The sequence below is a fragment of the Dasypus novemcinctus genome, chromosome 1 (assembly GCF_030445035.2).
Source record: "Dasypus novemcinctus isolate mDasNov1 chromosome 1, mDasNov1.1.hap2, whole genome shotgun sequence".
Lineage (NCBI taxonomy): Eukaryota > Metazoa > Chordata > Mammalia > Cingulata > Dasypodidae > Dasypus > Dasypus novemcinctus.
Genome location: NC_080673.1, coordinates 86,506,033 through 86,521,770, shown reverse-complemented (window position 1 = coordinate 86,521,770; position 15,738 = coordinate 86,506,033). Strand labels below are relative to the sequence as shown.

Genomic DNA, 15,738 nt, shown 5'->3' with positions numbered 1-15,738 from the left:
TGGTAACATTAGGATCTTGGCATTGGATCTTTGGGTGGGATGAAGAGAACATTCTAGCTGCAGAGACTCAGCCCAGCAGAGTATGCCAGTCACAGCAACATGTACCTATCTCATCTGCAATGTTGGAAACAATCAAATTTGGGGTTTTCATTTGGGCAGAGGGAATACAGCTTTGGGGAATCCTAACAATGGTCAGCAGTTAGGATCAAGCAAAGAGGGTTAAAACTATTCTTGGCCTCCATGAAACCACCCACTGATGTTTATTATGGGGTAAAGTTTCCTTGTTGGGGAAGAGAAATGGACTGAATATATACTGAGAGCGGAAACCTCTTTGTGGCAGTCATCCAGCCTGAGAGAGGTGCTAGAGTTTGATCACACAGGCCAAATTTAGAAGTAAGGATTAATCCTCTTCAGTGACGATGAGAAGAGAAAAAAAGAAGCTATTGTTTAGAGGCAACTTGATTATTGGTTGTCCCCAGAAATAGGTGAAAGTATAAGAACTTGTTTCTAAATCGTGGTGAGAAGGAGTAAGGGAGCCAGAGAAGCTGAGTTTTCTGCAGGTGACGATTGTGAAGTATCCCAAATGGAAGCCTAAGGTATTCCGACCCATTTGTTCTGAAATTAGGGGCAAATGGAGCCAGCAGGTGGGATGCAGCAGGGGACCAGGTAGAATGAACTGATACAGACAGAAATAAGAACATGGAGGCTCTATATATGGCTATTGCATGCATTTACTATAGCATTTAATTCTCATAATGAAGGAAATGTGTTTAACCTCATTTTTCAGGTGAGAAAAAATGAAACTTAGATTAATTCATTTGCCATAAATCTCACAGTAAATAGATACCTTAACTAGCAGAGAGACCTCAGATGACTGATTCCAAAGCTGATGCATTTTCCTAAACCATTCTGGTCATTACTATGACACAATATATGATTTTGTGGTATTTTGAATTAAACTGTAGGACAGATAATGAACGCAATTTGGGTCCAGCTAATTCAATGAAAGGAAGGAGAATAAAGGTGGGAAAACATAATTATAGGTAACATTTCCTGAGCAATGCTATCTGACAGACACTGTGCCAAGAATTTAAGATGCAGCAATTTATTTAAACTTCTCAGCAATAATATGAGGTCGAAAAAATTACAACTTGCTTTTGTCGAAAGGAAATAGTAAGTTTAAGAAAGAAGGAGGAGATGTATCTATACCTCTCCAACTTGCCTTCTAATGCTATAGAGAAAAGTAGCTGTGATGTAGAGTATGTAGTCACTAAGATATTAAAAATATTTCTAACATTTCAAGTAATAAGGCAAATAGGGAGATCATCTTTCAAGAGTTGCAATATCATATACACTACATCAAGGTCTTCAATAAAAAGAGCATAGCAGGAGGAAAAGATGGTTAGAATTATCAAGTACTTAAAATCTCTCTACCACTGGCATCTTCAGTAATCAAAACAACATGAAAGCCCATGTCTAAGTTCTCGATGTCTTTAGCAGGAATCACTTGTAATGGCAGAGGAGATTCAAAGCAGGTCCCATAGGTTAGAGTGTCTAATGATTGGGTCATTCTGGAATCAGTTTATCCAACTGCAGATGGAGCTTGCTCTAAAATTTCCTGAACATGTGTTTTTTCACCACAAATACATAGAGCACTCAAAGACGTGTTTACAAAGCAAACTGAAAAATGAAGGCCACTAAGATATTGTTGACTGCAAATACCATAAGGTGAGTAGCACATAAAAGTCTTTGAATGCCGTTTCTGTTCAGCTGAATTCCTAAGGTTAAGAATCTGTATGATACCTTCACGTTTGTAGAAAGATCAATATTCTCTTACCCTAATGTGGGATAATAATAAACTGAACTATATCAGGTTCCAGGACAAGGAAAAGGAAATACCTTATAAGAGATGGCTTTTAACATTTGATCTCCAGATCAGCTAAAATCGAATGCTATTAAAATATAAAGAACAAATTTGGTAAAATTGACATTTTAAAATGTCAGTGGCTAATGGAAGCTATGTTCATTTTTATTGATGTTTCTTTTTATAGGAAGAATTTAGGATAGAATTAAATCGTCATGACATAGTTTTTAGGTCACTAAATAGAACGTGACCTATGTATTTAGAAAAAAATTCCAACAAAGGCTGATTAGGATTGTGCAGTACAGTCTAAAAAGTTATCAAAATATGAAGTTAGAAATAAATATTGTAGCCTTGGTGATAAGAAGTTTACAATTGGAAATGTTAATTCAAATATTAGAAGTGTTTTTAAAAAAGGAAAAGGCTTGTCCTTGAATTTGTATGGTGCTATTTCTTGGGAATGCACAGTTCCTGCAGTTAGCCTATATCTGAATTACTGCTATCTAATAGTGGCAGACATGGTGACTTTCACCTGAGAACTTTAATTCTTTGTTTATAATGCATAAAAATAGGAAATGAAAATCATATCAATGAGGCTGCTGATAACTATAGGAGGCATTTCTGCATTTGTGATTTGTGCTATATTATTGGTTGTTGCTGTCTATAAAAGGGTAGCATTTGTATCATAGGTAAGACATTAGGAATGACATTTCATGTGACTTTTACATGTGAAAAAAGAAAGGATGACAGTGGAGAGAAGGAAGAGAGTGTCATAGATTAGAGGCAATGTCAGTGAAGGTGTGGCAGTACAGAGATGATGGTGATTAAGAAAATTAGATGTGACAGCAAGGGTAGGGATCTACTGATAGACTATCAGTGGGAAAAAGAGTGAGCCAATGATGAAAGAATGGAGAACAGCTCTACATTTGTAAAGAATGGAATGAAAAATGGTTTCCGCGCACATAATCCTTTAGAGGCCCTTGATGGCCAAGCCACAGCATATTGTGTGTGTGTATGTATATAGACATTTGTTACAAGAGTAATCTGTTTGTGCCTCCGGAGAACAATCACTTCATTCCTCTGGCATTAGCAGTGCTTACTTGTTGTATGTTTTAGTTATGACTGAAATTTCCATTGTGTGATTAATAGTCTTATCTTTACTTAATAAACCATCTTCTGGTTTGTGGTTACTGTTACTCCGGTGGCTATTTGCATTTTGTTCTTTTCATTCTTCCTCACTTTCAGATGATTATCAATAGATTATTCCATGGCAAAATAATCCCATAAGAACTAACAAAATAGAAATGTGAACGAAACAAAGGAGCATCAAATGGTAATTAACAAATCACTGGACAAGACGTTTTCAGAGCTTTTCTGAAACATCTCTGTATGTATGTCAGTAAGATCACATTTGCCTCTTTATATTTCAGTGCCATATTTGAGCCTGATATTAGTGCTGAATAAAATATTTATGAGATGAATCAAATTAATATTTTAAAAAACCAGTCATACTTCAAATGTGTTAAGGAAGAAAGATTTTTATTGTCTGTTTATTCAGAAATCAATTATGAGGGCCTCCTATGTTAGAGGCATTCTCATAAGTACTGGGGCAAGTGGACGCGTAAGTCGTAACATCTGTCCACCACGAGCTCACAGTCTAGTGAAGGAGACAACCATATAAGGAGATGACAACAATACAGGGTAACAATCACTGCAGTGGCTCTGTGTCCCAACAGGACCTAATCCTGTTGGCCAGACAAGGCTTCTGAAAGGAGTCTTGGAGATGAGGATGGAGGAAGGTGATGCAGATGGAGAATTGGTGTGAATAAAGGTCCATAAATGAGAGAAATTGACATTTTAGAGAAACCACAGTAGTTTAATTTGGTTTGAGAAGAAATTGCAAGTGAGAAAGGCAAAGATGAGATTATGAAGGTTGGGAGGGGTTCGATCATATGGAAAACAGATCTGTATTTTCTTATATTTGCCTGCCTACCTGCCAGCCTTTCTTTCTTCCAACATTTCTTCTACCCTTTTTTTTTCTTATTTATATTCCTGAAGAGAAAAATCATGTGCTGACCTCACAGCGTAATTTACAAACTTCTGACTCCCAGTATTAGACACATGCCAACATTACTATGAGAGACTATTTGATATAGCTCGTTATTATACAGATGGGAATACTGAAGTTCAAAATGTCCAGTAATCACTCCCTAACAACAGAGACCCAATAACCTTGTAGCTCAGGGACCAGAAGACCACAGTGACATATACTTAGCTTAGAAGAATTGAATTAAAGATATTACTTTTATAATTTTTTCATGATTTTATTACCACTTCTTGATGATTTTATTACCACTTCTTGACTGCCTGTAAAATGATTCTATCTGAAAAAAATGTAGAGCATAAATGAAAACTAAAAAAAAATTCCATTTTCCAGGGAGAACATATTATATATAATCCAGTTATTTAGTCCAGTATGAATAATATATGAAGGATTATAAACAATTCTTTATACTGTAAGATGCATAGAATAAATTTGCTTTAAAGAGATCTTGCAGTAGAATCAAAATATTACCAGTTGAAAAATGAGATTCTGATTCTTTTCAGAACTCTAAATTTTCATAGCCTTTGAAATAAGTGAATTAAATATAGTATCTCTCATTCCATAATTGTAGTGCAACTTTTCTTGAGTAAATGTACACTCAACATGCAGTATAAAAGCTAATGGTTTCAGTTAGTCACTGAAGTAAATGCAGCATAACTAGATAAGACTGCTTCCTCATTCGGAGTTTTAAGGCAGTACAAGGAAATGCCTCATAATAAATTAGGTTTAATTGGCAATTTTAAGATAGATACTCTCCAGCTCCAGTTTGAACCAATATTAGATAATCTAATTTGGATTTGAATTTGTTCCTGATTGATTGATGCCTGGCTACAAGCCTGGCAATGTATTTTAAATATTTATGTCTCTTGCTTAATTTCAAATGTTCTATGTGTGCATTTTATTGGGAAATTATTATTTTGGAATTTGAGACCAATAGGTTGAAATATTTGCATTTATGATTACATAGACATGAGCTCTATTTCACAATTGAAGAAATTCTTTCAGTAATAACAAATATATCAAAATATTTAAATCCCCATATTTTATGCCCTACCCAAAAAGTTTATGGTAAGTTGCTATTTCTCTAGAACCTCTAAGGTGAATGTATAAACTGAGCATATTAAATGTATGCAGCTTAATGCTTGTGAACCATCAAAGGAGAATGTTGGCCAAATACTTTATCAAGTATGAGTTGAGAGGCATGGAAAGTATAAATGGATTTTTGCTAGCTGGTCATAGTCATGGATAATTTATTTACACTTAGCGATGAAGTTTCCTGTATGATCAATAGTAAGATATTATTTTGAGGTGTTGATTATAAATTCTCACGAGTGCAGTGTTCCTGTCCATCTTGTCTGGACACTCAAGCAGTTTGTCTAACGCTGTGCAGCATGAGGATCCTCTCTGATAGACGGGTCTAGACTATAGTGGCATGCAACATATGGAGCATAGCTGGTCAGCTTTCTCCCCGGCGTCCTATCACCATTCAGTCATCTCCTCTAAGAATGTCATTTTTCTGTGGCTGCCACTCATACCTTCCACCGGAGTGGTGCACCAGACTTTCCCCACTAACTACCATCAGGTTTGCTTTAAAACTATTCATTTTAAAATACCTCTAACTGAGTACTTTTCAGATGATCTCTACCAGCTGTCTCCCACTTTTACAGATATAAAATTTAGAAGAAATGTTAGTAAACTAAAATGCCAGCTTAGGTTTCAAAAAGTAACTGTTAAATTCAGATAGTAGGGAGCCCCACCCTACTTCTTATTTTATTTAAATCACTTGATCCCCTCATCAAATAAAGCTTGTGGAAGGCCTTGTTTGGTAGCTAACCATTTTCTGAGTATTGTGTATGCTCAAATTTTTCTTCAGAAAAAGTAGGAGTGCACAATGGCTAAATTGTTTTATTCATGTTGCTTTTCAAAATCCTGTTCAAAATGAGGGAACAGAGACCATGTCAGATGGCCCTTTTGGTCAGCTTTGGACATCCTGCACTTCTTGCCTCATGTGCTCTTTGATGTCAGTCAGCGGCATTTCTTGAGTGCCCACTTAGTGCTGGGCATTGTGTGGAATTGTCTTCAGAAAACTTCACAAGTTGTTGGCACTGTTTATTAAAGAATGTCTTCCTTTATATACCAGAAGTCAAGAGGCAGCAGTCTGGAATGAAAATAATAGCTGGAAGGAATGTGAAATTAAATTGGCTAATTGATGTTTGTGAGCACATGAATAGCTTGGCAGTATTCATTTTGATTCATTTGTTTTAAGCATAAACTGTAAAACTCATTAACCCTGACCTCAATTAGAAGAGCCATGCCTCATGTAATGGGGAATCTAGTGTAGATCTATAAATTATGCAATAGTTTTTTTGATGGATCCAATTATGTAACATCTAATTGGTGAAAATCATGGTGCATTTAACTTTTAGTCAAAGATCTTCTATTGAATGTAACCAAGAATGGGAGAAAATATTATACTGCCTGAGTTATTGTGCAGAATGTCTATTTCCACAGTTCAGTGATTCCCAAGGTCAGAAGAACTTGTCCTTGGTTTCATGTGACTATATGGGAATGGAGAATTTTTACACATTAGGAGTAAGCAAATATTAATCAGATAAATGCAAGCAGTTTTGTAGTGTGGTTACCACAGTATAAAAAGGGGGTTGGATTGTAATTCAGGCAGATTACTAAACTCAGCAAAGGCGACATAAATTTTAATATGTTGATGATTTGGAACACAAAGTGCTACTAAGTATCATGTAAATATCATAAACTAAATATCAGTTTATTTTGTACATGATAGACTATTGTTTTTCTTCATTTGTGTGGGAAATAATCTTGAAGAACTGTCACAATTTAGAGGCGAGAGAAAATTAAATTCTGTGATTTTGAATAAAACTTGTTTTCCAATTTGCCACTTTAGAAACTTACAGCAAATTCTGTTTAAACTTTTAAAATATAATACCACCTAATTTCTAAAAATGAATTAATCAAACCATTTGTGGGGAGGGTATAACCCTTTTACTATCTTATGCAGTCTATTTGTAAAAACGTGTCCTACAAAGTCAGTTTTGGAATACAAAATCAATTTTGGAAGAGTGAAATTATTTCCAGGTGAAAGTGCTTTATAATTGCCAGATGTAGAAAACTGTGACAGACATTGTTTCCAAAATACTTCAAGTTTATCAGTCGAGCTAATGTTCAGGAAAGGGAAACAAGTGCCTAAGGATGCTCCCTTTGGTTTAAGAGCTCCTAGGTAACATTAAGAAGTCATATGCAGCCATCCCAGGGTGCAGGCTGGAGGAGTGGAGTGTGGATTAGAGTGGACTTACTGATGTTCTGCTATGGGACTATTGCGATTAGTAATGGAAGAAATTGTAGCATTGATGTGGAGAAAGGGGCCACGGTAGCTGCTGAGGGTAGGGAGAGGGAAGAAGAGATACGATGTGGGGGCATTTTCAGGACTTGGAGTTGTCCTGGGTGGTACTGCAGGGATAGATGCTGGACATTGTATGTTCTGCCATGGCCCGCTGGGTGGACTGGGGGAGAGTGTAAACTACAATGTAAACCACTACCCATGGGGTGCTCCATAATGTAGTCACAAATGCAATGAGTGTGCCACGATAATGAAAGAGGCTGTTGATGTGGGAGGAGTGGGGTGAGGAGGGTGGGGGATATATGGGGACCTCATATTTTTTGAATGTAACATTTAAAAAAAAATAAAGAAGGAAAAAAAAAAAAAGAAGTCCCAGATTTCACAATGGTCCCTTCATCTTCCTGCTTGAGCCTAAGGGATACGAGGCTGGGGGCACAGAGCACTTAGCCAGCCCATAGAACTAAAGACTCATGATGCAAGATCCTGGAACTTAGAGTACATGACTTAGAAAGTGAAATTCACCTACCCTTTTTGTATGTGTGTACGCGTGAATGGATTAAATAGACAATCAGCTTCATCTAGCATTGTGTGTGAGGCATGATGTTTAAATGTTAGCAAGTTCTTTTCATAAAAGCAAAGAACTTCAGACTGGAAGGGATCTAGGAATCATCTGGTCTAAACCCTTTATTATAAAAAGTGATTATTGAATCCTAGACTTGATAAAGTTTATACAAGTCCACACAGGTAAGTTAGTGGTAAAAGCCAAATTTAAACCTGAAATCTATAACTTTTAACAGAACGAGTTCTTTTCACTTCATTATAGGAGCTGTGATACAAATCTTTAAATTAAATTATAGAAGAGAAACAGTTATTTCTTCTCCAAGGTGTTGATTTTATGTATAACTGTTAGTGCTGATTTAAAAGGTGAAATTTAAAACTGCATTGGGTAGTTTTCAGATTTGCTGGCATAGCAATTTGAGCAGGCACATTCAGATTATGGATAAGAAGCCTCCCTTGCTCTCATATTTAATCCCTTTTCTTTTATGATGGAATTGAAACACAGCAATGCAGATGAAATAATAACAGCAAGAGTGCCCGGAAATTGAAGAATATTGCAAATATATCACATCATGGGGTCTTTAAATTTCACTTTCTAAGTCATGTATTAAGTTCAAATATCTTGCTACAAGTGTGGCCAAACATGCAAATATTTGTTTTCTGAGTAATTTGCCCTAGTGACTCTGAAGCATTTTTGAGAAACAGTAGTTACATTGTTTTGCCCTGGCAGAAAGCATATTCCTTGTCAGATGTCCACAGAGATCCCCACCACCGACCAGCATATTTGTAGACATGGACGCTGCACAGTGTTTTCTAAACTTTGCCTTCTGGTTGGCAATATGGTATGTATATATGTTGTCACATCACTCAAACATTAGTGACCAACCTGTCTGGTTAACCACTAGGGAGATAGAACTAGACATATTTTAACTTCTTAAATAATGCCCTCTTTTATGGGTCCCCCACACCACTGTTTTTGATCATGCAGAATGAATCGATGGGTGGCAAAGAATGATCACAAATAAAAAGCTGTTCCTTGGAAATCCTCTTTTCACAGCTGTAATATTTTCCAGATTGATAATTTAATTCTGTTCTGGTACAAAGTAGAACATTTCAACAATCAGAGAAATACCGGAGGTTTGCATCTGTCTTTTCCTAGTCCGTTCTTATTTGGGTATTAGGCAGCATCAGTGCAGGCCTGGTGACATGGTGATATTTCTCTTTTGGGGAAAGAATGAAAAGGTGTGCCTGGGATGAAGAAAAGAGAGAGGGGCAGAAGAAGACTAACTACTAATCATTTAGAAAGATTGTTTTTCTAAGACTTCTCAGCATGTTCCTTTTTTAGTTTATAATGTCACTGTGGCTTACAAATATTTCCTTCTTTCATATCAAAGCACTACAAATCCTTTTCTAGGTGAGTGTAACCCAAATGGTGTTAATATTTTCCCAAATACTAGAAATGGAGGTTATTGCAAATTTCAAAATGAAATTAAAGACTTTGTCATGCCCAAAAAAGTTTAAAGTTATTAAATCCGTACTGTAGCTATGTAAGAATGATAAATTTAGGTCAGTGGAGTCCAGTTAAATATTGACATTATGAACTGTGCTTCTATCCATGGTTGCCTTTTGTTCATTTACTTAACAAACATCTAGTGTTACTGCGGATATTTAAGTCTGTGAGGAGGTCGGTGAGAAAGACAAGCCATATAATGTGAAAAGAGAAAGAGCTGATAGTACCACAGGCCCAACTTTATTCACAAGGCTTTAGAACAAATAAGGCACTCACACAGGTGTAATTAAGACTTTCAGAAGACAGTGAATTTTGAGGTGGGTTTTGAAGGAGGCGTTGAACATAGCCTGGTGGAGTAAAGCATTCATTGTTAAAGGAGAAGCAAGATCAAAGGCAGGGTGGTAAAAATGGGTAATGTATTAATGAGACAGATTGATGCAGGGAAGCAATTCAGGCTGTTAAAGCACAGCAAAATCATTCGCCTAGTTCCTAAGGGCACCTTTCCCTGATTTGGAGTGGTTAAATCTTCCTTCTACATGTATAAATACAGGATTTCAGGTCTCAGCTCTAGAATGAAGGAAGCTTAACAGTTTTAGGGTTTGCTTCCACTCATAAACTGCACGATTCTTTGTTAAAGATTATGTTGAATGTTGAATTTTCATGTTTTAAAAATAGTCAACTGCAAAAGTAGTCAACTGCAAAAGTAGGGGATCGGTGGGAATGCATCTCTTTCAACAGCTGGAAAAATCTGGTTTACAGTTGAACAAAGTAGTTCACATATATTCAAGAGGAAGCATCCATTGTAAGATGTTGTGGACTACAGAAGTTCTCCAGACTGTAAGAAACTTAGAAGATAGGCAAGTCAAAACTGCATCCTTTTTTTTTTTTTAAGATTTTTATTTATTTATTTCTCTCCCCTTCCCCACCCCCCCCCCCACCCCGGTTGTCCATTCTCTATGTCTATTTGCTGCATCTTCTTCTTTGTCCACTTCTGTTGTCAGCAGCATGGAAATCTGTGTTTCTTTTGTTGTGTCATCTTGTTGTGTCAGTTCTCCATGTGGGTGGCGCCATTCTTAGGCAGGCTGCACTTCCTTTTGTGCTGGGCGGCTCTCCTTACGGGGCACACTCTTTGCACATGGGGTTCCCATACGCGGGGACACCCCTACTCAGGGATACCCCTGCGTGGCAGGGCACTCCTTGTGCGCATCAGCACTGTGCATGGGCCAGCTCCACACGGGTCAAGGAGGCCCGGGGTTTGAACCGCAGACCTCCCATGTGGTAGATGGACACCCTAACCACTGGGCCAAGTCCGCTTCCCAAAACTGCAACCTTAAAGAAGAGTTTGTAAATTCATCATTAAATATCATAGTTTACTTAAATCCTACACTATGTGGTTCATGCAAAACATTTGAGGAGAGATAACCACAGTTACAATGAATCATTATGTTAGTTTATATCAAAACTGTTCAGGTAACACAAAAGGCTTTACTTGACACATCTAAACCAACAGTCTAGTCTTACTACTGATATTGAGGCATTGTCCTTATGATTATGTTTACCTAATGCTTTAAGATTTAAAATGTTTAGATTTTTATATTCCCTAACATGAAGAAATTAAGTTTTCTCCTGTCGTTGTGATGATATTTTTTGAGCAGTCAGCAATTTAAAACAATTGCTCCATCTATAATTAAGAGGTAAAAATAAGTTCACTGAATATTTAATATTAGAATCTCAAAAATTGAAATGTGAAGATAGGATCTTTATAGTAAGTAACATACTCTATCTCAAAAACTCTTGGATAGAGAGTTATTCAAAACAGGATTGATATAATAGCATTATGGGACTCTAATGGAAATCAACAATCCCAAAATGCCATTCTCAGATTTGAGTTCTTAGGGCTTTAGACAATAGTGATAGACTATTTAAGAAATGTTGCTTTTAATATTTTTAATAATGACAAATTGTCTCTATATATTTAACTAATGACAAATTGGAATAGTGAGTTCCATTAAATTTTAATAAATATCTTAATTAATTTCTAATTAATTCACATTCTAAATATCTTCCACATCCTGTTCTCCCCAAATGATTGCTTTCAATTCAATACAACTCTTAAACATTTAACATATAACATGTTACAAAAATCTAAGATCTGGACCCTGCTTTTGAGAAGTTTAAAAACTATTTGGAAGAGAAGTTGAAGATGTGCACACAGAACAAAAAACAAATAAGGAAGAATAAGACTAATATTAAAATAACTATATGTATATATGCATGTATATAATATACCATAGGCATCTCTCTTTATATTTAGAAGAAACCTTGATGGGGACATGAAATTTAATCCAAAGGAGGCTGTAATAAAGCCTTGATTTTTCTCATGATTGGCTTCATATATCTATTTGTACTTGCTGTATTCATTTCAATAGGAAATAATTTCTTTCAAAAATCCATAATATGATTTCAAAAATTATGGTGTTGAAAGCCATCTTAATTATTCCTGGTAAAATTGAAGGATACATTTACAAAAGATTACAGATTAAGCAGTTATAAATGAATCAAAATGTTTCCTCTCATGTGGCACAATCATGAACAAAGAAAAAAAATTGCACATAATGTGTAAAATTTAAAACATCCATACTAGTGATAATGAGCCATTTTGATTAATATTTCCCCAATGAATTTTAAGTGCTAAATGGATGGTTGATTTTTTCTATTAATGATAATGAAAAATATAATGCATATAAGCTAAGTGGATGCCTCTTGGTTGAAGCAACTACAAAAACAATTTTATCTGTTATGCTGGTAAAGCAAAGTCACTAACAGATTTAGTGTTCTGTGTGAGTAGAGAGATAGAAAGTGGAAAATCAAAGCATTCAAAGGCATTCATTGAGCTAAATTAAAAAATTTTCATATGGAGGGGCATTTTACACAGCAGGAACATAAGTCCATGTGTAAGGCAGACTGCTCAGATCCAGTAAAACAAAACAACACCGCCCCCTTCCCTGCTTTCCCTTTGCCTCACCCCCCTTCACTCCATTGACATGCATAGCTGGCCTGGTAGGTGTAAAAATAGACTGGCAGCGCCTGAATTGGAAATGGTCACTGAGTGTAGCCCGCAGTTGCTTGGGTTTTGAGTTCTCTGACACCAGCAAGGCAGCCAGCAGATGGGGAGAACTGGTGAGGGGCATGGAGGGGAACTGAGCAGAGGAGCCAAGTATCGTCTTGAATTGTCCATGTTAGTGTACCCCTGGGAACCCTGGACAGAGCACAGAGACCAAGGACGAGCGCACTGACGGCAGGCACTGTGCAACTGAGATGGGCAATGCAGCTCTCTGCCCGTCTTGCCATGCAGACAAGAGCACAAGAGCACAAGAAAACATGCAGGAATGGGATAAAACCCCGGATTACTATGGCTATAACAGTGAGGATGTCAGAGAACCTGGGGTGCGGGTAAGTTTTAAGCCATAAACAATGAGGAAGGTAAAAAGGTAGCGTACGAAAGAACAGTGGCCCTCATTGGTCAAACCCCTAAAACTTCCTGGAAGTTGACAATTAAAACCAATGCGATTAAACCACCTGACTGCCTCTGATCCAGTGGCATGCTGTTGTTTCCTTTTAATGCCGAGCAATGCCACGTGTTTGTTCTTCTGCGTTGTCTTTATGGGTTGAAAGTTGGGAATGAGCAATGACACTGCCTCTTTAATTGGAAAATTTGTCCCAGGCTGAAATTGTGTATTATTACAAAGTATCGGGCAATATTGTAAAGATTCATTTACATTCAGCCTGTCAAGTCCTTTTACCTCTTTATATATTGATGTATAGTTCATTTTGCACTAGGTCATGGAAAATTTTTTAAATATATGGTCACTTGGAATCCCAGCTTCAGTTTATGAAGGCATCTTACTTCTAGTATTTGACTAACTTCAGTGAAAAGGTCTTTGAATACAGTTCTGATTATGGTAATAATGTTTTGTGGGGCTTAAAAGCTGAGCAACGAAATATTTAAGTTGACTTTCAAATGTTAATAATTCATGGGCATGATGTGTTCTTAAAAAGGATACAAAGGCTTATTGTGATTTTTTTTTTTTTGCCAAGAATCTCTTTCTGGAATTTTTTTTTTTTTTTTGGTATTTGCTGGAAATAAAGTTTATGGTTGATCGGTCAGATCCAGGAATTTGACCTCATTGCAAGCTGTTTATTTCTGAGTGATACCCTAAAACTAAGATATATAGGATTTCTGAGTAAAAGAAACAGAGAGATTTACAGTACAGCTCTTGCCTGATATTTCCAGGAGTAAGAATAGAAAGTGTGTAAGGAGACCGTGATGGTGCCATACTTTTTCACTTTTACTCTGACCTGGCTGAATTTCATGATTTCTTAGCATTGAAATCCTGGTCAGACTATAGTGAAACTGAAACTGAAACTAAGAATTTGCCATTTATGAAAACAGTACACAGAGCAAATGTTTGCCATTAGCAGAACTAGTGAAAAGAAAGTTAATGGAAAAAAAGCCTGTCAGCATTGCAATGAAAAAGAGGATGGTGCTTTGGAATGGAAGTCACTGCAGGCAAAAGAATAAACAGAAAGGTGCAGGCAATTCCACAGGGAAAAGGAGATCACCTGCCTTAACAACCAGACAGCTGAGATTTGTACCAGAACAGTCATGCTTCTCATTCTGGATTTTGGCTTAAATTAACCACATCTACCAGAAGGATCATTCCAGATTTCTCGGAGCAGTCATTTCTAGTGCAGCTTTCTGTGCTAGGGTTGCAAAAAAGGATTACTGTCCACACTTAATTAGTTGCAGTATATAAATATTTTCTCTCAAGAAGAAATTAATTCATTTTAAAGGTAGTTTCTAGTTTAATGAATTTTTTATTAACTTAAAATTTATTCCATTCCTTAATATGTTATTTAATAACTCCTTTAGTATTTCTAAGTCACACAATGTACATCCATTTTTTTCACCTTTTAAAAATCATTAAGAAAAATGTAATACATGGATATAAGTTTCAAGTGCTTTAAAGAGTTAAATATAGAATAATATATATATTTTTAAGTAGAGAACAGACATGGCGGTATCTTGGTGAGTTGATTGGTTCTTTTTGGTAAAAAAGAGCAAATACCAACATGCTGTCCCAGGTTTGGAATGAGAAATTTATTCCACCCTACAGAATTCAGAAAACTATTTGAAAACTTATTGCAAGAAATATTCACCAGTAACCTCAATTCCTTGTTAAAATCTCTCTATCCCTTTAAGATATTGGTCCTGAAAAAAAGTAAGCTGTTTTATTTATTTATTTTTTAAAGTTTACAATCTGATTTCTCTGTATTAAAGTACATATAACTTTTTGGTCTGTGAATAAACTCTCTGGTCTAATAGTTACAAACTGGAGCATAGAATGATTGTTGTGACCTGGAAAAGGTATGGGAGAAGTGGAAATGCACCTGCTGTTTAACTTCCACAAGTGATATTCTGTCCAAAATTCCTCCCCCTTTTGGGCGTGGGGCATGGAAAATTGTGACTTGCTAAATGCTTAATTTAATAACCAGGATGGCTTATCACACACTAAAAAGAGGGACTATCTAGCTTAAGATTCCCAAGCTTAAGAATTTTATCAATCTTTATTTACTTTTAAACAGGGTGCTGTAAGACTGAAGTCATTCACTCTTCAAGTAATTCAGATAAATACATTCCTTAATTAGTTGTGTCACAATGATAAATAATTGTTAAGAGCTTCAGAGCTTTTAATTATAACATTCCTTTTTTTTTTTTTTTTGAGGGGAAAAGCAAAAACAGGTTTTGGGCATTTTTTCTTCTGGAAATAAACTTAGAAATGTTTTATAGAGTTTGTTTTGTTATTAAGCCAGTAGTTTAAAAAAAGTAAATTATCCAGTTTTATTTTTTTACGAAAACTAAATTCATAAAACCACATACATTTAAGATACTAAAACTACTAGACTTTATATATATTAATCCTTTCCTTTCTACAGAAGTTTTATTTAAAGTTTTGAATATCCCTACATTTGTTTCTATAGATGAATAGAACAGTGAAGAAGAAATCAGTTATCAGGAATGTGTTAGAAATAAACAAACATAATTTCGCCTTGAACAATATTATTATATATCCACACATAAAATTCTACATATAGGCTTTAAGAAAGATAAATCAAACCAGACCATAATAATTTCAAGATGTTAAATAGCTCAACATAGAAATTATACCCAAAAAACTAATAGAAAAGGAAATTGAATGCTTTTCTGGAAGTACGAGAATTTTCTAAGTCAAAAGCAAATTGGAAAAACAATATATTATTTTTATAATGTA

The 15,738-nt window shown here is 35.8% G+C and overlaps 1 protein-coding gene across 16 annotated transcripts in view; it reads left to right on the top strand.

The window, feature by feature from the left end:
- Positions 1–15,738, top strand: part of ANK2 (ankyrin 2) — a 624,289-nt gene that overhangs the window by 365,492 nt on the left and 243,059 nt on the right. For 2 of the 16 annotated variants that reach the window (XM_058293817.2, XM_058293812.2), the window contains exon 1: positions 12,675–12,859. The exons of the other annotated variants lie outside the window; for them this stretch is intronic. In XM_058293817.2, coding sequence (XP_058149800.1) covers positions 12,725–12,859 — 135 coding nt within the window. In that variant the 5' untranslated portion in view covers positions 12,675–12,724. Of the gene's footprint in view, positions 1–12,674; positions 12,860–15,738 lie in introns of those variants that run through there. 16 annotated transcript variants of the gene reach the window in all.